Genomic DNA, 21,839 nt, shown 5'->3' with positions numbered 1-21,839 from the left:
ACATACCATATAGACACTGTACAGGTGCATCTCAGAAAATTAGAATATCAAAGAGAATTTGTTTCAGTAATTCAATTCGCAAAGTGAAACTTGTATGATAAAGATTCATTACACACAGAGCGATGTATTTCAACCATTTCTTTTTTAATTTTTGATGATTATGGCTTACAGCTAGTGAAAACCCAAAATTTAGTATCTCAGAAAATTAGATTACAAAAGACCAATTAAAAAAAAAAAAAGGATTTTTAATACAGAAATGTTGGCTTACTGAAAAGTATGTCCATATACAGTATAGTATGCACTCAATACTCAGTCCGAGCTTCTTTTGCATGCATTACTGCATCAATACAGTGTGGCATTGAGGCGATCAGCCTGTGGCACCGCTGACGTGTAATTGGAAGCCCAGGTTGCTTTGATAGTGGCCTTCAGCTCATCTTCATTGTTGGGCATGGTGTCTCATCTTTCTCAACAATACAACACAACACAGATTCTCTATGGGGTTTAGGTAAGGCGAGTTTGCTGGCCAATCAAGCATAGTAATACCATGATCAATAAACTAGGTATTGGTACTTTTGGCAGTGTGGGCAGGAGCTAAGCCCTGCTGGAAAATTAAATCAGCATCTCCATAAAGCTGGTCAGCAGAGGTGAGCATGATGTGCTCTAGAACGTCCTGGTAGAGGGCTTCACTGACTTTGAACTTGATAAAACACATCTGGAAAATGAAATCATCACAGATTGTGGAAAGTTCACACTGGACCTCATGCAATTTTGATTCCCTGCCTCTCCATGCTTCCTCCAGACTCTGGGACCTCAATTTCCAAACGAAATGCTAAATTTACTTTCATCCGAAAAAGAGGACCACTGAGCAACATTCCAGTCCTTTTTCTCATAATTCAGGTAAGAAGCTTCTTATGTAGTCTCTGATTCAGGAGTGTCTTGACACAAGGAATACGACAGTAGTAGCCCATGTCCTGGATACGTCTGTGTGGTGGCTCTTGAATCACTGTCAAGTAGTCCACTGCTTGTGCATCGCCCTCAAATTCTTGAATGGACTTTGCTTCACAATCCTCTCAAGGCAGTTATCCCTGTTACTTGTGCACCTTTTTCTACCACACTTGTTCCCACTCAACTTTCCATTAATATGCTTGGATACAGCACTCTGAACAGCCAGCATCTTTAGCAATTACCTTTTGTGACTTACCCTCCTTATGGAGGGTGTCAATGACTGTCTTCTGGACAGGGCCGCTGATAGGCCAGTAAATCTGGCCCTGCTGTACCGGGCCTGACCAGCAGGGGGGGCCCGAGCAACCTGAACTGCAAAAAATTCTATGTATAAAAAAAAAAAGTTCCTCCTCCACGATCATGGATTGCCATAAATAACACGCGCTATCAGCAGATAACATCCAGCCATACCCCTCTCCCACCCCCACCGTTTGGTACAGTTTTTTTGTTTTTATATGTGCTCTACGCTCTGTGTATGCGGCTGCCTGTAGTGGGGGGGACTCTTTCTTCTATTTCGGGCGCGGAGGAATACAGCTTCTGCACCCGCTCTGCATACTGCACAGCATTAGCATAGAAAGGTTATGTTGCGGAGTGATATGCCCAATCCTCTCTCTCTCTCTCTCTCTACACGTGACTAACAAGAAGCAGAGAGAGCAGGGGCCGGGCGATCGAGGCGAAATCTTGAAGTTGGGGACAAGGTGAGGTGTGTGGTTAATAATGGTATTAAGTGAAAGAGAGCAATATACGCAATATTTTAAATCGGTTTAAAAATAGTGTTTGTCATGTGGAAGCCTCATGAGGCCCTGTATTGAAAGGAACATACACTTTAATGTAAGGTTTTTTAATAAGGGACTAAAGTTTTTACAAGTCTAGAAAATGTGTTTATATATTTGATTAGGCACCAGCAAAGTCCCAGTATCAATCAGTGATCTGTACATACTATAGCAAACCCCCACATTATTTCTCCAGGTCCCCAAAACTGTGAGCATGCAGTATTCAGCTAACCTGAACCTCATCCCTAGAGTTGGACTTGCTGAGGTTTCTCTGTAGATTTATCTACACTTTCTAGGATCTCATCAAATTTTTTTTGATACCAGATTCTGTTTAATATCAGCTTTCTGTTCCAGGGTATCAATGGTCAAATGGGTCTGTTTAACCTGCCCATTTATCAGTTGTTTTGAGCTCTTTTAAAAATATACTGGTCCCAGATCAAGTATAGAAGATCTTTTACTGTGAATCCCAAGCTCAAACTACTAGGGTAATCCCAAAATGTCAACATCTGATGTTAAAGCGTTGGTGGTTCCTGTAATCTGCAAGTTTTCTTGTTGTTTTTTTCACATATCCCCTGCACAACAATGGACTATATGTATGTGAAGGTTCTTATATACCCAGATTATGGTACAACCAGTAGTACTTAGTCTCATTCAGCTGCACTTACTCTTTAAAGAGGAAGATGTTGCTGGGGTTTGTTTCTGAAAGGCAATAGCATTGACAAGCTGCTTAGATAAGCAGCAAAACATTTTCAACATTGCAGGGCATGTTCAATTAAATGTGACTATCTACTACTGTATAAGTTATACAATAACCTTTGCTAATCAAAATCTTTTCATGTTGTAGGGATCACTTTTCACAAGAGAAGGGTAAAAGATAAGTTCACCTTTACAAAAAAATAAGTGCACATTTTTTTGAAGGTAAAAATGTATGCAATTATAATTATTTTTTTTGTAAGGAGCCTGTAAAGCAGGGGTGACAAACTCCATTTCACCATGGGCCGCATCAGCATTATAGGTGCCCTTAAAGGCTCTGTTTCCACTACTGAAAGTTGTGCAAGTTGACAAATGTGAAGTCGCATGACAAGTCAAAATCTATGTATTTCAATGGTCCCCGTTCTAATTGGTGCGACTTAAGTCGCAGTGACTCCATGAATGTTTTTTGCACTACTTTGTTTCATCTTCGGTGTGACTTGTTCTCCACAGAAAGTAATTAGGTTGCAATGCAGTCGCATGTACATGTATATATTATGATACCTGGGACTCTTTATCAGCTACTGAAAGGTCTGCAAAAAGTAAGTGGTTGATATATGCTGCTTAGCACTTTGCGGCTTGCACCTATTTAAATGTGCAGTAACCTCTAGCAACCAATGGGTGTGTGGTAATAATGTACAGTAACCTCTAGAAACCAATGGGTGTGTGGTAATAATGTGCACTGTGTTTTCTTGGTGGGGACTGCTTCTCCTGCCAGGACATCACAATGGTTTGGCAGGAGAGAATCCCCTGTGAACACTGTCTGTGTTGGTGGTGGAATTTAGCTAGTTTCTTTCCTGCAACCCGTGGCTGCAGGAATGTAAGTGTGTGTGTGTGTGTGTGTGTGTGTGTGTGTGTGTGTGTGTGTGTGTGTGTGTGTGTGTGTGTGTGTGTGTGTGTGTGTGTGTGTGTGTGTGTGTGTGTGTGTGTGTGTGTTTTTGGGGGGGGGGGGCGGCGGCCCAAATTATTGTTGCCCATGGTCCAAGCAATATTATAGATGGCCCTGACTAGTGATAGACGAACTTCCGACGGGACGCTTCGCGAAAGCGGACCACGAACGCGGCCGATAGTTCGCAAACCGTAACCTCCCATTGACTTCAATGGGAGGCGAACTTTGCAAACCTACAGGTCAAATTTGCAGCCACAAAATAATTAATAGCTGTGCAAACATAGTCCCACCACATGGCCAATGACATAACACATGTATGAGGTGAATCTGGGATCGACAACTACAAGCATTCTTTTTTTATATGGGAAATTGTTCTGACAATTCAGGACTGTGGAGCGCATGAAGACAATGGAGGAGAGGGAAGGTCAGGGACCAGGGTAGGCAAAGAAGAGGGTGCAGGAGATGATCACTAGCAGCGTGACATACAGCAATGACACCTGCACCGTGATATACAGCACTGACAGCAGCACCGAGTTGTAGACAAACCTACACTTTGTTTCAAGGCGGGGTCTGGGGAGGGGCAATGGGTGGGGCCAGGGGTGGGGCTGGAGGAGGGACTAGGGGCGGGGCCAGGGTGGAGCTGAAGGGGGCCCCGTCAGGTAGGCTGTACGGGGCCCCATGATTTCTATCAGCGGCCCTGCTTCTGGACAACTGTCAAGTCTTCCCCATGATTGTGTAACCTACTGAAATCAGACAGAGACCATTCAAAGGCTCAGGAAACCTTTACAGGTGTTTTGTGTTAGACGATTACAGTGTGACCCCATGAGTCTACAATACTGAACTTTTTTACAATAATCCATTTTTTACTAAGTTGGCCAGAACTAGTTCTTGAGGGAGCCTAGTCCACCTTTCTACAACTCTTAGGCCCCTTTCACATGGTGTTGTCTGTGTATGGACTCAGCTTTGCTCAGCAGGGATTGCTCCGCTGATCCCTGCTGACCAGGCGTCCGACAGGTCCATCGTGCGGAAATGGACCCATCAAAGCCCTGCTGTCCTCTATGAAGCTCGGATGAAAATGGGCCACCTGTCCGTTTTCATCAGATTCTCCATCAGAAATGTCACTGCTGACATCAGCTGCACCTTAGGAAGTGCACGGAGCATCTGATCGGGTCCATCTGAAAAACTGACAGGCGAACCTGATCAGAAAGCCCGTGTGAAAGAGGCCTTGCTGTGAAGAAACGTGTGTGCACGCTATTTGGATTTGAGCACAGACATTTTTCCAGCTCCAAAACATTAGCAGAATAGATAACAAGAGGAACATCTCTAACTAATCTTCATAAAAGATTATTTATGACAGGGGTCCGAACTCTCCCCCACTATCCAAAACTAAGGAAAATAGTTTGGGCTGCAAAAAACACATTAATCCTTTGTCATGAGAAAAATAGAGAGTCTGCTATTGCTGGCCTTCACCGACTAATACTTTTGAGCAATACTTTAAAAATAACCATCAGTGCGCTGGAGGAGGGGGGCTTGTCCCCCAAAACCTGTAAGCCTCTCAACTGTGTGACACGGGAATAGAAAACACGGCCTACAGCTAGAGTTGTTCAAAAAGCTTGTTTTTACAGTTGGATAGGAATCTTATTTTTTTTAAAGTATCTGTGGGAGGATGTTTTGCTTAAAAGCATTGCCTTTTCAAAGCAAGAAGATTTTTAGAAGATTGGGACTGGAATTCTGTCTGTAATGTTGGAATTAGTGGCGAGAATTCAAACGTATAATTTGGACAAAAACTGCAGGTATTCCAAAAATTTCCACCCTTTTCCTAAATACCCACCTCTGCTCCTAGACAAAGCCTGCTCCCTCAACTAGAGCTGCCACTTGAAAAGTAAGCGGTGACTGGCATCTTTGTCTGGGCACCGAGGAGAGGGTGAGAACAACGCTTACAATCTCGCACACCTCGGGTCCGCTGTGGTCACAGTCCAAAGTTTGTGCTGTTCAGGAGTGAGGCTTGCTGTGACTTTGATATCCATTTGCTGGCTTTTAAACTCTGACATGTGAGTGTAAAGGTTGAAGTGTTTTTGTGTTTTAATAAATTGATTCATACGGTTTTACACTATTGGAGCACCTTTATTATTTTACATGTGGAATATTTGAATTTGCACAATGGATGATTGGAGCAACGGTTCACTACTTGCTGTTTGGCTGATAAGCGCTTAAGCCTGATACAAAAGTGCCGGCATTGGGAGTCGGTGAGTGCATTTCTTAAGGGAGTGGAATCGCTGATCACTTTGGTGTGGTGGATGGAATAAGAGGAGACATTACTTCAAAGGATACTTTTGGACACTTTCATGAACTTTATCTTAATTTTGTTTGTTCTGTGACACATTTATTTGGTTCACTTATCACAGGGTGATACAATTGTTGTTCATACCATCCAATTGTTGTCACGTTTCTTGGAGTTAGTTATAATTTATAGTCAAGCGCCACTATTTTTCCTTTTTTCTGATTTTTGTATAATTTGGACAGATCGTTAGGAATTTGAATACCACTAATAGAGCAAGGGGTCCATTTAAAAAAGCAAATGTCGCCTGGAGATGACAAAGATTTACAGATTTTTGATACGAAAGATTGAAAGCTCTCCATATGTTTTTATCTCGCTATATGATTTAGCAGGGTAGTGATCGGGGTGTTAAGAAAGCACGTTGTATAGTAATTCCACTGATGTTGGGGTTAGCCTGAACAGATCGCAGAACCATTTGTAAAGTGAATATGCATATCAATGGGGAAAGTGGGCATCCCCATTGCCGATGTGAAAGGGGAATGAAAGAACCCCATGAAGTTATCCAAGGCTGCATATAAGGTGGCAGCGACAAATTCTCAAAGGATCACCACCAGTTTGCAGAATAGGAAACAAGCGGTAATTAAGATCAACTCTGAACTGGCATACAGAGGTACACTAATGCAGGGCTGGGCTGCCCACTTACGGGGCACCTGGGCAATTTGAGATCATGGGGCCCCCTGTGTCCCCACCCACATAAGCTACCCCCACCATATTGCACTGCCAACATTACATATGTTTGCCCTTTCCCCCTTTAGCTGCAGAGGCGGCAGTTGAGGATATACACTTGCTACGAGAGAAATTATACCCCCTGTTGCCTTTGGTTGGCGCCTGTGACCCATTCAAGTGAATGGGACCATTTTGCAAACACCCTGCAACCATATGCAATGCACGCAGTGCAGCGTGCAAGTGTGGGAGCCAAGGGGTTAAAGCAGGTGATAAGGCGATACAATGCCTTCTCATCCCCTGCTGTAACCCTTTGGTTGCTGTACTGCACAAGGTTGCATGACCTTTGCAGAGTGGCCCTATTCACTTGACCAAGTAACGCTTGGCACACAATACACATGCCAAGCATGACAGGGTGTACAATTCCTGCTGCAGCTGCGACATGTGCACAACCCACGCCCCCAGTTACAGGGGGTGTTGTGGGGGGGGGGGGGTAGTAAAAACTATGGGGTTTTACCGCCCCAAGCAAATGTAAACAAGGCCTTACTGTCCTTGTCCTGCGCCCCCTATCACAGTTGCTTTCAGGGGACCCCTGGTATGGTGGTCAGAGAGGGGAACCCTGGAAAGGGGGTCAGAAAGAGGCAGGTGGCATCTTTGATTTGGAGGAGGAGGGGGTAAGAAGATATTGTTGGGGGTGCTTTAGGAGGGGAGAGAACCCCACCTTTCAGCACAAGTTATCTCCCTCCAAAAGCACCCCCCTCCAACACATATCCTCTTAACCCTCACCTCTCCCATCACTCCTCCATGTGTGCATTCTTAATACCAGCCCACCACCATCCATAAACTTTACACAGGTCTCAGATAGATCAGAGTGGCTCCTGCAGTGTAGGATCTGTCCTCCCTGGCTCCTCCCTCTGTCTGTGTACATCGGAGCCATGGAGGAGGAGCCTCAGAAAGCTGTGTGTGATGTGCAGGCTCAGGGGGAGAGAATCCTGTGACAGCTGCCACAGAGGGCGATCGCTGTGAGTCCAGGCACCCCGCAGGAGATGCGGGGAAGGTGTCCTGAGTGCCCACGTTAGCGAGCCCCTGTCAGACCAGTTACTGGAGCTCAGTGCTGGATCTTGTTCTGGCTCTAGGATCTGCACGTTCTTTGGAAAGATGGAGGTACCTGGAGCCTCTTATGGAGCCCCCTACTGGCCTCGGGCAGTGCCAGAGTGCCCTAAAAGGTCAGTCCCAAGCCACTATTTGACTGAACAGCCGCTGTCTTCGCACTTGATGGGGAACCAGTCTCTCAGTTCCCCATTAAGCTTTACCCATCCCTATTACAAACTCCTTCAGCCAAGCGCCTTTCAGCACGACAAGTGCAGTACTGAGTGCGCACTGAGAAACGAGTGTCCAGTGACAATCCAGTGCACTTCTTCCCCAGTAAAGACACGAGCCAATCCATGTAACGGTCTGTGACAGTTAAATGAATTGGATGCAAGCACGGACACTCAGTGCTGTGCCCTGATGGAATTCAAAAAGGTGTCAACAACACCCCTTATGAATTCCCCGAATGTTGTTGGCTCACAAATGTAAATAAATCTGTAACCTTGCACCAGAGGGAGATTAGTCTGTGATTGAAGGCACACTTAAGCCCCATACACACTATTAGATTTTCTGCGGATTTTTGTCTTCAGATTTACCAAAACCAAGTAGTGCAAGGGCCTGCCTGATTGCATACAAATTGAAACTCCTAAGGTTTGACCTCATATTATATGGTTGCAGTATTTAAAGGATAAGTACACCTTTGAAATATGTTACACACATTAAACATGTCACTTTTCAAAAACAGTGAGCTCTGCCCACAAGGCCGCATTATTCCTTCACAGATTCCTGCAAATGAATAAACTACAAGTCTCGCCACTGTGGCAGACAGGCTGAAAGCTGGAGAACATATATGTAGGAGCCCAAATTGCATCCGTGATCTACTGATCGCAGGTGCAATGCTTTCGAAGCTGCTTTAGGAAAAAATAAGAATTGCCCTTTTAAAAAAAATAAGTGTGTGAATTATTTTTTCTGCAAAGGTGAACTTAGCCTTTAATGATTAATGAAGTGATGCCTTTGTTACATTGTGCAATACATGTGGTTGCGTCGCACTAGTATGGCGTTTACCCTCATTTGTAAGTGTTCATATGGGGGAGTTACAGCCATGCCCAGCAACTGTTGATCACACGTTCAGATTCAGAATCTACACCATCTAGAAAAGCATGCACATAATTCTATTCCCCAAGGGGACAAAGGGCTAAGAAAAATTTTGGTGAGACTTCTTTAGGCCTCATGCACACTGGGTTTGCCCAGCTCTGCTGAATGGCTTTCTCCCAGCACGAGAAAAGCAGCAGACACACTTAAAGCTGCGTTTTTTTGTAACTGTGTTTGGATGCATTTAAGCAAATCAGGCACTTGGGTTCTCATTTTATTGGCCAGAATAATAATGTATTCTGGCCACTGAAATGAATTCATGTTCAAGCGCTAAACACATCTAGCCTGAACTCTTAAGGTGCATCAAGTGATTTTTCTGCCAAAACGCTGCTGCTCCTGAACAGTCTAACATTGGGTTTTTCTTTTTTGAATGCCTGTAAACACCCATGTGTATGGATACATAGGCTAACATTGAGGGGTTCTTGCAGACAGAATAAAAAAAAAAATTAATCAAACCTCCTAAAAGCAGCATTTAATGCCCAGTATACATGAGGCCTTAAATAAAGTAGGTGGTTTCCAACCTGGAATGTAGGATAAAATGTTTAAATTTTGTTTTTATAGTACCTGATATGGCCAGCTTTCCTGGACAGACAGAGCGTTCCCTCATACCAGCATCTGATGACCTACAAAAGAAAAAAAACCCATGAATACAAAAATGACCCATAAAATGAACATGTAAAGACTCACCACTCAAAACAAAGAAAAAAAAAAATAAAAAAAGAAGAAGAAAAGGTTTAGGCTCTACATATACTCAACATTGACTTCAGCTAATATTGTTTTGTTCTTGGCTTGTAGTTGCCTAGTCACTCGTACAGATTCATTATTGCTCCCAGGCAGTTTTAACACAGTTGAGATACAAAGGTTTATCAGAATTTGCATCCCTGAAATACACAGGTGTTAGGCTCGGTTCATACCTAAATCGGCCGCGGATCGCACAGCAATGCTGTCCATCCCCTGTTCTACATTTCAGGGATGAATCAGGACAGAATCTTTGAATCCCGAATTCGGCCCTGAAACGAAGGCAAAGACTCACAGCGTTTCTGTGTAGCCTCCCCAGAGACATGTGAACCGGCTCCATAGAGAGCCAGTCATTCTCCTGCTATGCGAAGAAACCCACATCCAATTCACATAGGTATGAACCCAGCCTGAATGTGGCCTTCCAGGTGGATCCCGATGGGCTATGTCAGCCCCTGGCTTTGTTGGATATTCCAACAGTGACCACTCCTTGCCATAATTCCCAACACCTGGGAGTTTTGGGTATCCAAACCAACTCAGTGTTGGTAGGGCCACCAGAAAAAAAAGGCATACAAATAAACAGTTTGCAAAGTTTTGCTTTAAGTGTAAGTAAAGCAAAAACTTGAGAATGTGTGTGTGCCCCCCCCCATCAGGTTTTATTGCAGGGTTTCTCAACTCCAGTCCTCAAGGGGCCCCAACGGGTCATGTTTTCAGGCTGTCCATTATTTTGCACAGGCGATTTGATTGGTTTCACTGCTTTAGTAATTACCACAGCTGTTTCATCTGAGGGAAATCCTGAAAACATGACCTGTTGGGGCACCTTGAGGACTGGAGATGAGAAACACTTAATGTCATGAATTTTCCAGCTGGGATTCACCACCTCTGCTTGGCTAGTCCATCATCATCATCACTGCCCTATACTAACAAACAGATAATCTGATTGTTCCTCTTACCTTATCTGTTTGTTAGTATAGGGAAGTGATGGTGAACCTTGGCACCCCAGATGTTTTGGAACTACATTTCCCCATGATGCTCAACTACACTGCAGAATGCATGGGCATCATGGGAAATGTAATTTCAAAACATCTGGGGTTCCATAGTTCGCCATCACTTGTATATGGATTTTAACAGCCGATTCCAATTCTACAGACGAAAATAAAATAAAAAACAAGGAAAAAACAAAAACACAACACGAAGGGGCAAGATAGAAAATTTTTATCATAAGTTAACACGATGTGCGATTTTCATTTAACATGTCCAGTAATCACACAGAAATAATTGAATAGAAAATATCATGCATAATCAGGAGGAAAGGATGACCTGGAAGATGCTAGCACATAGCTAAGTTTGCCTTGTCATACAATGATCTTCATACAAGTTTTCTATATACAATATGTAATGAAACAATGTGGCCAGCAGATGGTACCAAACAACCATTCATAAAACAGCATGGATGTTACCAAAGTTATCCATGAGCAGAAACATTTACAAAAGGCAATTTGTCTTTTGAGAGCTCACAGATTGTTTTAAAATACAAGTTCTGTACAAACTGGTAAAAATTAATTCCATATAGTGCTTGTTTTAGGTCTTGTATACAGTACTTCAACATCTCCCTGCCAGAATCCCTGATTGTGTAACTAACTGTCCACCCGGGGAGTCTTGAATGTTCACAATTGCCCTTTTTCATTTGTCAGCCCCTCCTGAAAAATAATCCATAGTAAAAACTACAATTTGTGTTTAGACATTAACATATCCCAGCAGAGTTAGCATAAGATTTTAGCCATTTTGACTGCACGAAAAACCCCACAAAACAGCCTACTTACAATATCCCGAAAACTACGTACAAAAACGGTCTTGGGGTCCATGCACACTGGGCTTAAAGTGGTCGTAAAGGCTGAAGTTTTTTTTTACCTTTAGTCATGAAGGTAAAAAACCTGTGTGCTGCTCCCACCACCGCCCCTTCCTTATACTCAACCTGAGCCCCCTCTTGATCCAGCGAAGTGCATGGGAGCCTCTGCTATCCCAGGTCTTCCTCTCCTCATTGGATTAGACACAGCAGCGGGAGCCATTGGCTCCCACTGCTATCAATCACAGCCAGTGAGCGCATAAGGAGTGAGCCACCCTCATATGTCTTACTGACGCGTAGAGCGGGGCTTGGGTGTGAGCACACACCAGTGCCCCCTTAGCAAGCAGCTTGCTATTGGGGGAACAGGGGGGGGGAGGAGCCAAGAGCACCAACAGGGGGCCCCGAGAATTAAGGCTGCTCTGTGCAAAACCATACAGAGCAAGCAGGTATTGATTTTTTTTGTTTGTTTAGGATACCTTTTAAAAAAAAAAAAAAAAAAAAAAAAAAAAAAGTGGAGGGTTCTGGAGTGGCCATCACAATCTCCTGACCTCAACATCATTGGGCCACTTTGAGTAGATCTCAAAATGTGCAGAGCTTCTCAACACCCTATAAAAGGTATGCAAAATCTCATGGAACCCTAGTCTGCAACAGAAACATAAATGTTACCCATCAATTGGAAAACTAAGTCTGAGATGATGCGCACAACTGCCTGAGGTCCCCTTATGTCAAGGGCCTCTCAATACATCAGAGTCTCCCCACCACTGAAGTCCCCCATCAGAGCACCTCAATCACACAGCCCTTTCTTCACATCAGAGCCCTACATTTTGGCTCCAGCAGTGAGGCAGAGGGTGGGAGGTGGAGCAGCTCTGGAGAAAGATTTCCATCATCACCTGAAAGCTGGGAAGTGGCCCTACATGCTGTTTGCATGATCAGCATCATGCGTTGCCATTGTGTGCGTCGGCTGCTAACACCATAGCAACAAATGGCACTGTGCATCCTGCCCTTGAGTGTCATTGGTTATAGTGTTGGTGGCCAGCTTGCCTGTACCATGGCAGCTTAACATTTCTCCAGGGCAAAACTGGGTCCTGTGCTTGTGGCACCCCAAGGGAACTCAAATGGCACCCTCTGTTTAGAAACATTGAAAACCAAAGCATTTACAGGACCTGGAGGCTTTTTTGCACTTCCATGCAGTTTAGCCAACAATGGGTTAATGTTCAACCATGGGGGGGGTATATACTTGCTCTCCATAAGCAGCGGTAGAGTTAATGTCCTGGCTGCACCTCTTGACTGGCCCTACTTATAAGTGCACACCATCTCTATGGTATTATATGGTTTGAAACAGGAGGCAATTAGCTTTGAAACGCGTTACCACACCCTAGTTCCGGTTCTGCCAACGGTGACATCACATCTGGTCCAGCGCCCCCATGCGTTCCGGCATGGTTCCCAGGACTTCCTGCTTCTTTACACAATGGTTTATCACCTTGCTGCCATTCTTCACAGCAAAGACAGCGGGCTATACCAAAGCAGGGGTTCTGAGATGGAGATATACTTTACTTGAATGAACCAAATGTGAAAGGCGCCAATTGGTCTTTCCTCAATGAAGTATTCTCATACTATTGCACTTAGTCTGACACCCTCTGCTATCCTTTTTCTTCTTTTAGAGATCACTTCAGTCTCACAAGAGTCAGCCTTGGATGTGTGCAGAGTATTACCAGTAGTTTATGGACTCATACTATATAAAGACTGTTTATACTGCAAATGAGGAGCTTATAAGTTTGTCACTGTTTTTTTTTTTTTTTTAAATAAATGGGCAGGTAAACTTCACAGTGCGCCTTTTGTTTTAGTTTTTAATGTGATCACTGCTTACGCATATAGTTGCCAGAATTGATCAAATGGGGAACAAACACACACACAGGCTTCCCATACATGGATCGAAATTCAGCTAGTGCCTGCTGAACCGGCTTAATTTCATTCTATGGCCATCTTAAAGTCATACTAAAGTCTTGCTTTACTTACCTGCGGTGGTTTTGCACAGAGCGGCCCACATCCTCCTTTTTTCAGTCCCTCTTTGGCTCTCCTGGCCCCTCCCTCATGTCAAGTGCCCCCACAGCAAGCCGCTTGCTATGGGGTCAACGGAGCTGAGCCACTGCTCCGTGTCCATTCAGACACGGAGCCATGGACCAGCCCCGCCCCCTCTCTCCTCATTCGCTCACTGACTGAGCGTCAGCAGCGGGAGCCAATGGCGTGCCATTGCGATATGATAGTACAGCAATTAGAGGTTTAAATCAGATGTACGGAGACGACACTGGGCAATACTGTGCCTGGTGATCTTTGGCTTCTGAAGAAACCTTTTTCAACCACCTTTCATGCCTCTATATTATGGTTTAGGCATACCCAATTTCTTATTAATTATCTGCCCACCCAGATTAACCAACTAACAAAATATCATTCTACTGTTCAAACTCCTTTATGGGTGAGCATTGAGAATATAACAAAAAATTTTATATTTAAAATTTCCTCAGAGTTTGAGACATCACCAAGTACTCAGGCCGTCTTCTCTCACACAACCTCTACCTTCCGACTTAAATATTCCCTCATCTGCTCTTGGCATGGAAAGACATTTAAAACGCTGGATTAACCACTTCAGGACCGCCGTATTGCCAATGTACGTCAGCACAATGGCACAGGCAGGCACAATCACGTACATCTACGTGATTGCCTTCCAGCGGGTGGGGGGTCCGATCGGACCCCCTCCCGCTGGTTACGGCGGTCCGATTCGGTCCAGGAGCGCTCCGTGATGAGGGGATGGCCGTTGGTTTTCGGCCACCCCCTCTGGATCGCTCCTGGCCAATGAGAAGCTTCCTCCCCTGTGTATTGTTTACACAGGAAGGAGGAAGTGATGTCATTCTCCTCGGGGCGGTCTTTTTGACCGGACTACGAGGAGAAGACAGAAAGTAAGTGTGCACCAACACTACACTGACATGTAGGTACACACAGGCACACAAACCCCCCCCCGATCGCCCCCCCTCCCCCCCCAGTCACAGTGTCACTGATTGCATTGATCATTTCTTTACTGATCAATGCATTCAGTGTCAGTTGTGACAGTAAAAACTGTCAGGACAGTTAGTGTTAGGTCCAGGGTAGCCCCCTATCACCCCCCAATAAAGATTTAACCCCCTGATTGCCCCTAGAGTTAACCCTTTCACCCCCTTTTGCCAGTGTCACTAAGCGATCATTTTTCTGATCGCTGCATGTGTCGCTAGGTAGCTAGTTATTTTTTTAGGTTCACCGCCAGGTTTTTATATCGCTAGGTACCCCGATATACTACCCAATAATGGTTTTAACCCCCTGATTGCCGCTAGTTAACCCTTTCACCCCCTTTTGCCAGTGTCACTAAGCGATCGTTTTTCTGATCGCTGCATTAGTGTCGCTACAGTCGCTAGGTAGCTAGTTATTTTTTTAGGTTCACCGCCAGGTTTTTATAGCGCTAGGTACCCTGATATACTACCCAATAATGGTTTTAACCCCTTGATTTCCGCTAGTTAACCTTTTCACCCCCTTTTGCCAGTGTCACTAAGCGATAATTTTTCTGAACGCTGCATCAGTGTCGCTAGTGTCGCTAGGTAGCTAGTTATTTTTTTAGGTTCACCGCCAGGTTTTTATAGCGCTAGGTACCCCGATATACTACCCAATAATGGTTTTAACCCCCTGATTGCCGCTAGTTAACCCTTTCACCCCCTTTTGCCAGTGTCACTAAGCGATCGTTTTTCTGATCGCTGCATTAGTGTCGCTACAGTCGCTAGGTAGCTAGTTATTTTTTTAGGTTCACCGCCAGGTTTTTATAGCGCTAGGTACCCCGATATACTACCCAATAATGGTTTTAACCCCCTGATTTCCGCTAGTTAACCTTTTCACCCCCTTTTGCCAGTGTCACTAAGCGATAATTTTTCTGAACGCTGCATCAGTGTCGCTAGGTAGCTAGTTATTTTTTTAGGTTCACCGCCAGGTTTTTATAGCGCTAGGTACCCCGATATACTACCCAATAATGGTTTTAACCCCCTGATTGCTGCTAGTTAACCCTTTCACCCCCTTTCACCAGTGATCACAGTACAAGTGTCACTGGTGACGCTGGTTAGCCAGTTAGTTATTTAGGTTCCCCGTCAGGTTTTTATATAGCGCCAGGGACCCCCATATACTACCTAATAAAAATTTGAACCCCCTGATTGCTCCTAGTTAACCCTTTCACCACTGATCACCGTATAAGTGTTACGGGTGACTCTGGTTAGTTTGTTTTTTATAGCATCAGGGCACCCACCATTTATTACCCAATAAAGGTTTAACCCCCTGATCACCCGTCGGGTGATATCAATTAGGTTTTAGGGTCAGGGTCTGCGTCGCCCCAGGCAGCGCTAGGTTAGTGCCAGTACCGCTAACACCCACACACAAAGCATACACCTCCCGTAGTGGTATAGAATCTGAACAGATCAATATCTGATCAGATCTATACTAGCGTCCCCAGCAGTTTAGGGTTCCAAAAAAACGCATTGTTAGCGGGATCAGCCCAAATACCTGCTGGCACCTGCGTTTTGCCCCTCTGCCCAGCCCACCCAAGTGCAGTATCGATCAATCACTGTCACTTACAAAACACTAAACACATAACTGCAGCGATCGCAGAGTCAGGCCTGATCCCTGCCATCGCTAACAGGTTTTTTGGTAGCATTTTATATTCAAATCCGGAAGGCAGTGCTTGGTTTTCGGGGTCCCGTACGTGGCTAGGCTCCCAAAAAGTCCCCCACATGTGGTATCCCCATACTCGGGAGAAGCAGCTGAATTTATTTTGGGGTGTAATTTGACTTCTGCCCATAGCATGTGTGAGCAATATATCATTTAGTGACAACTTTGTGCAAAAAAAAAAAAAGTTTGTAATATTCCCGCAACTTTTGGCAAAATATAAAATATTCCATGGACTCAATATGCCTCTCAGTAAATAGCTTGGGGTGTCTACTTTCCAAAATGGGGTCATTTGGGGGGGTTTTGTGCTATTTTGGCATTTTATGGCCTTCGAAACTGTGATAGGTAGTGAGGAGTTAAATCAAAAATTTGCACCCTTAGAAATCCTGAAGGTGGTGATTGGTTTTCGGGGTGCCGTGCGCGACTAGACTCCCAAAAAGTCCCACACATGTGGTATCCCCATACTCGGGAGAAGTAGCGGAATATATTTTGGGGTGCAATTCCACATATAACCATGGCATGTGTGAGCAATATATCATTTAGTGACAACTTTTTGTAAAAAAATTTTTTTTTTTTTTTTTGTCATTATTCAATCCCTTAGGACAAAAAAAATAAATATTCAATGGGCTCAACATACCCATCAGCAATTTCCTTGGGGTGTCTACTTTCCAAAATGGGGTCATTTGGGGGGGATTTGTACTGCCCTGCCATTTTAGCACCTCAAGAAATGAGATCGGCAGTCATAAATTAAAAGCTGTGTAAATTCCAGAAAATGTACTCTAGTTTGTAGACGCTATAACTTTTGCGCAAACCAAAAAATATACGCTTATTGACATTTTTTTTTACTAAAGACATGTGGCTGAATAAATTTTGCCCTCAATGTATGACTAAAATTTAGTTTATTCGATTTTTCTTATAACAAAAAGAAGAAAATATCTTTTTTTTTTCAAAATTTTCGCTCTTTTTCCATTTATATCGCAAAAAAAAAAAATAAAAAAAATAAAAATAAAAATCGCAGAGGCAATCAAATACCATCAAAAGAAAGCTCTATTTGTGGGAAGAAAAGGACGCAAATTTCGTTTGGGTGCAATATTGCATGACCGCGCAATTACCAGTTAAAGCAGCGCAGTGCGAAATTGCAAAAAGACCTCTGGTCCTTAAGGTATTTATTGGTCCGGAGCTGAAGTGGTTAAAGCACACTTGTTTCTATAAATTCCACTCCTCGACCAACATCAACCTATTTCAGGTTATTATTCCCAAGACAAAATTTGAGCTCCCCGTACTAAATTATTTCAGCATTTTCAGATTAGGAATTTTATAAAAAAAAAAAAACTGTGCTAAACTCCAACATGCCTTTGACAAGTTCCAGTGATTAGAGAAGAAATGTCGAAACAACCCACTTTATCCAGGCCTCATTGTCTTGCTTTTCTCATCATTACTTATCTCTGGCTCTGACTGTCCATGATGTAAAGAACAGACTGGTTTGTAAGAAAGTGACAATGAAATTGTCAAAAAGAACAGCCACCGTCAAAAAGATCTGGGCTTCTTGAATCAGACACTGAATTCCATCTACATTTGACAAACATCTTACAATTATAACTTATGATGGTTTTTATATGGCTTTGGTTGTCCTGAGCAGGCATAAACTTTCCCTGCTCTAGTGTGTCCTTGACCCCCATCCCTCCTCCTCTCCCATACTTCTGTTCTTTTTCTAATCTTTTTGACACCAAGATTCCTTGGGGAAACTGAACCTGAATGTATGTGATGCCTTTACTCTTAACCACTTCAGCCCCGGAAGAATGTACCCCCTTCCTGACCAGAGCACTTTTTGTGATTCGGCACTGCGTCTCTTTAACGTCGTGGCTCCCAAACAAAATTGATGTCTTTTTCCCCACAAATAAAGCTTTCTTTTGGTGGCATTTGAACACCTGCGTTTTTTATTTTGTTGCGCTATAAACAAAAAACAGCGATAAATTTTGGGGGAAAAAAAAAGCATTCATTTTTACTATATTAAATAGCCCCAAAAAATTATATAAAGTGTTTATTTCCCTCAGTTTAGGAGGATACGTATTCTTCTACATATTTTTGGTAAAATAAAAAAAATGCAATAAGCGTTCGATTGGTAAACTAGTAATGGCGGCGATCTGCGTTTTTCATCGTGACTGCAATATTGTGGCGGACACATCAGAGACTTAACACCATTTTGGGACCATTGGCATTTATACAGCGACCCATGCCATAAAAATACATTGATTACTGTATAAATGTCACTGGCAGGGGAGGGGTTAACACTAGGGGGCAATCAAAGGGTTAACTGTGTCCTAGGGAGTGATTCTAACTGTAGGGGGAGGGGACTCACAAGGGGAGGAGACCGATCGGTGTTCCTCTGTACTAGGATCACATGATCGGTCTCCTCTCCTCTGACAGTCCTCGGTCCTGCTCAGTTAACGGGCAATCGCGGCCACCAGGCAAGCGCATCGGGTCCCGAGTGACGGGGCGGTGGCGCATGCACCCCCCCAGATGGCCAGGTAGCCCAGGACGTCGATTCCCATCTGCAGACGTCGTATGACAATGGGCGAGTATTGTGGTGGTTAATGGAAATCCGCAATGCACTCCGAGATCATCCCAACCACGATAAATTGTATAAAATATAAAAAATACACCCTATAATAAATGCTTTTTCCAAACGATTTGCTGAAGTTTGTCCCGGACCAAAATATTTGTGGGGATGAATCCCTCATCTACTTTGAGTTGAGCAGTTCAAATAATATATTCCAAGAGGGCCAGGTATGGGTCTGGAAACGGAATAAACTTTGTGATAGAGCCACTGGATAGGTGTACACCTTCCACATGCAGAAACTCCCAGCTCCAGCCCAATTGCCCAACATATATCGGAATCCAATGGTAAAATGGTCTGGGACCTTGCATACCCCGTTAAAAAAAATATATATAATTTATACGTAGACCATTACTACAGCAGCTTAACTTCAGAAAAACACAGGAAGGGCTTCCCATAGAATTATCAAAAAGGCTACAAAGCGGGGAATCTGCATTTGAGAAATGAGGAAGTGTTGGCTATGAAGTGGCACGACAAGCAAGATTTTCACATGTTTACCATCCACACTGACACCATGGTGGAGATTCAGAGAAGACACTGCCCCATTGTGAAGTCCAAATGTGTCCACAATTATAATCTGCTCATGGGGGGGGCGTGGATTCAAATGACCAGACGCTACAACCGTATTTGTCATCCCAAATGTACTGTTACCGGTATAAAAAAAAAAAAAAAAAAAAAAAAAAGTAGCATTTTATCTCTTTCATATGGGCATGTTTAATTCGTATGTCCGCTATCAAAAAAAAAAAAAAAAAACCCCACAACACAACACATCCCATCACCTACCTCAAATATATGGAAATAATTGTCACTGCCCCGATTTACCAGCAAGGACCCACCCCAGGAAGCATTCGCTCCACTTCAAGAGCAACATTTTTCCTATAACATTTCCCCCCACAGAACCCAGAAGACAGCGCCAAAAGAGATGTCGTGTATGCAGCAAAGGAGGAGTTAGAAGAGATACCAGTTATCATCCCCAATGTCCCTCCCAATCTGGCCTATGTATCAGAGATTGCTTAAGAAGTTATCCATCCATAAGATATTAGTTCCCCTTATTTTTTAACAGACAGTCTTTTTCCTGTTTCAAATACCTGTACGGATCATTTGTCTGCTACCACGTTTCTACATGTTAAACGGACCCTGACCTGTTACCAACGATGCCTTTGCCTGACGTTTTAAACCACTTTTCTGACTTCCACCGAACTCGGCCTGTTAACCACGTTTTTTGGGTTTCTGTGTTCTCAGAACAGGGTCTGGAGTCCAGGGGCTTCAAGGAGATTTGGGTGGGAGAAGTCTCTACCCCCGTCCACCAGGCCCTAAGCTCGATGATCATTTCTTCTGCCTGGACCATTACTTTGGCTGTGCTGACCATATCTCTGCCTGTTGCCTCTACTTACTATGGACAGTATTTCCCCCTGGACAATTCCTTTTGCTGCTGCTGACCACATCTCTGCCCACTACCTGGACCAATGCTTTGTCTGTGCCGACAGTATCTCTGCCTGTACTAACCACGGACAGTATTCCTGCCTGCTTCCTGGATGACTGCTTTTGCTGTCGCTGACCACATCCCTGCCTGTTGCCTGGGCTGATGCTTGCCTCCTTGGACTACTCCACTACTAAAACCACAGGTAATCTTTTGTTATGTGGCATGTACATGCTATGCGATAGGAATTTAAAGGGCCTTCAAAATTGTGAACGGTAGTCAGAAAATTAGGTGTAATTTATGCTCCAAGAATGCCTGGAAGTGCTACTTGATGTTGGGCCTCTAAAAATCTCACTCACACACGTGGTATCACCATACTCTGGAGGAGTAGTAGAATGTATCTTGGGGTGTAATTGTAAGTATGCATATGCTGTGTGTGAGAAATAACCTGTTAATATGACAAGTTCGTGAAAAAAAATAAAAAAGGGGGAAAGAAGAAGATTCTCTTAATTTTCCCAAGAATTTTAGGAAATTACAACTTCAAAACAAAAAACTCCCCATGCCTCTTACTAAATACCTTGGACTTTTCGAATAGAAGTCATTTGGGGGGTAATTGCACTGTTTTGTTAGTGTCTCAAGAAATTTAGATATGCCGCCAGTACATCAGGTGTGATCAATTTTCAATGATTAGCACCATAGCTTTTCCTTTCTATAACTTTCACACAGACTAAATATACACCAATTTGGGGTATTTTTACCTAGGTTGTGTAGCAGTATAACATTTGACACCAATTTATTTATTTTTTCCAATAAAACATTTTATTGAGCAAATGTGAAGTTACAATAAAGAGAACCACACTATATTTGTAACGTTAACAAACTTTGTATGTTAAACACAAAAATCAATCTCGTTGCGTAATATCTTGGAATTGAGTAAACAACGTATTCAATGTACATAAAGATGTTTGCGTTGCAACCCTTAGTCACACAATACAGTATCCGGCATCCGTATTGAAATAGCATTATACCTATAGGTTAGGTGGTTTGTAAGGGGGGGGTGAAAGAAGTCCCAGAGGGAGTAGGCAGAAAAAGGATAGGAGAGAGATAAAGAAAAAAAAAAAAAAAAAAAAAAAAAACACAAGAATGCGGGACATGAGGTTCCTCATTGAGGAGAATCGCCAGCTCGCCTTCGATTGAGAACTGTCAGGAGTAAACAGAACTGGTAATGGATTGTTCCGCCAGGGTCAAGTGGCCTCTCAGCCAGTAGACAATCTATCGAAGGCATCTGAATATTTGAACCGTACCCATTGGGACCAGGTTTGAAATTTTCTGCTGTTTCATTGGCTATAGCAAGCGTTTCTTCCATTGCAAAAACGTGGTTGACTGAACTCAGCCAGCCATTCTCTGATTGTTGGGGTTGATGTTAGTTTCCAGTATCTAGGAATCAGGGATTTTGCAGCAATGAGGAGGAGAGGTTTTGTCAGAGATATTTTAGATCTTCCAAGGGAGAAATTGGAGATATGTAGAAGACAGCAAGCTGGTGCAAGTTGCAATTTTGTTTCCGTAATGTGTAGAATTAGGTCACATATCTTTCCCCAAAAGATGGATATCTGGGGGCAATTCCACCAAATATGCAGCATGTCTCCTTTAGCCTCCCCACATCTCTAGCAAAGGTCTGTGGACGAAGGGTACCATTGTGATAACAACCTAGTGCTGATGGAGCATTTATGGGCCAGAATACATGCATTTTGCCACTGCATATCAGTAAAGCGGATCTGAAGTCCTGTCTCCCATTGGTCCCTGAACCTGACTGAATCTGTGTTGTCATGCTGCT

General features: G+C 43.6%; 1 protein-coding gene across 1 annotated transcript in view; it reads right to left on the bottom strand.

Moving 5' to 3' along the window:
• Positions 1 to 21,839, bottom strand: part of RTKN2 (rhotekin 2) — a 122,470-nt gene that overhangs the window by 85,134 nt on the left and 15,497 nt on the right. Inside the window, exon 3 of the mRNA XM_077453798.1 lies at positions 9,221 to 9,279. Coding sequence (XP_077309924.1) covers positions 9,221 to 9,279 — 59 coding nt within the window. The remainder of the gene's footprint in view (positions 1 to 9,220; positions 9,280 to 21,839) is intronic.

This window comes from Lithobates pipiens, unplaced genomic scaffold (genome assembly GCF_037356315.1).
Source record: "Lithobates pipiens isolate NorthernLeopardFrog02 unplaced genomic scaffold, aLitPip1_a1.2 Scaffold_25, whole genome shotgun sequence".
In the NCBI taxonomy this organism is placed as follows: domain Eukaryota; kingdom Metazoa; phylum Chordata; class Amphibia; order Anura; family Ranidae; genus Lithobates; species Lithobates pipiens.
Note: the sequence above shows the minus strand (reverse complement) of the source record. Positions and strands in the feature narration are given on the sequence as shown.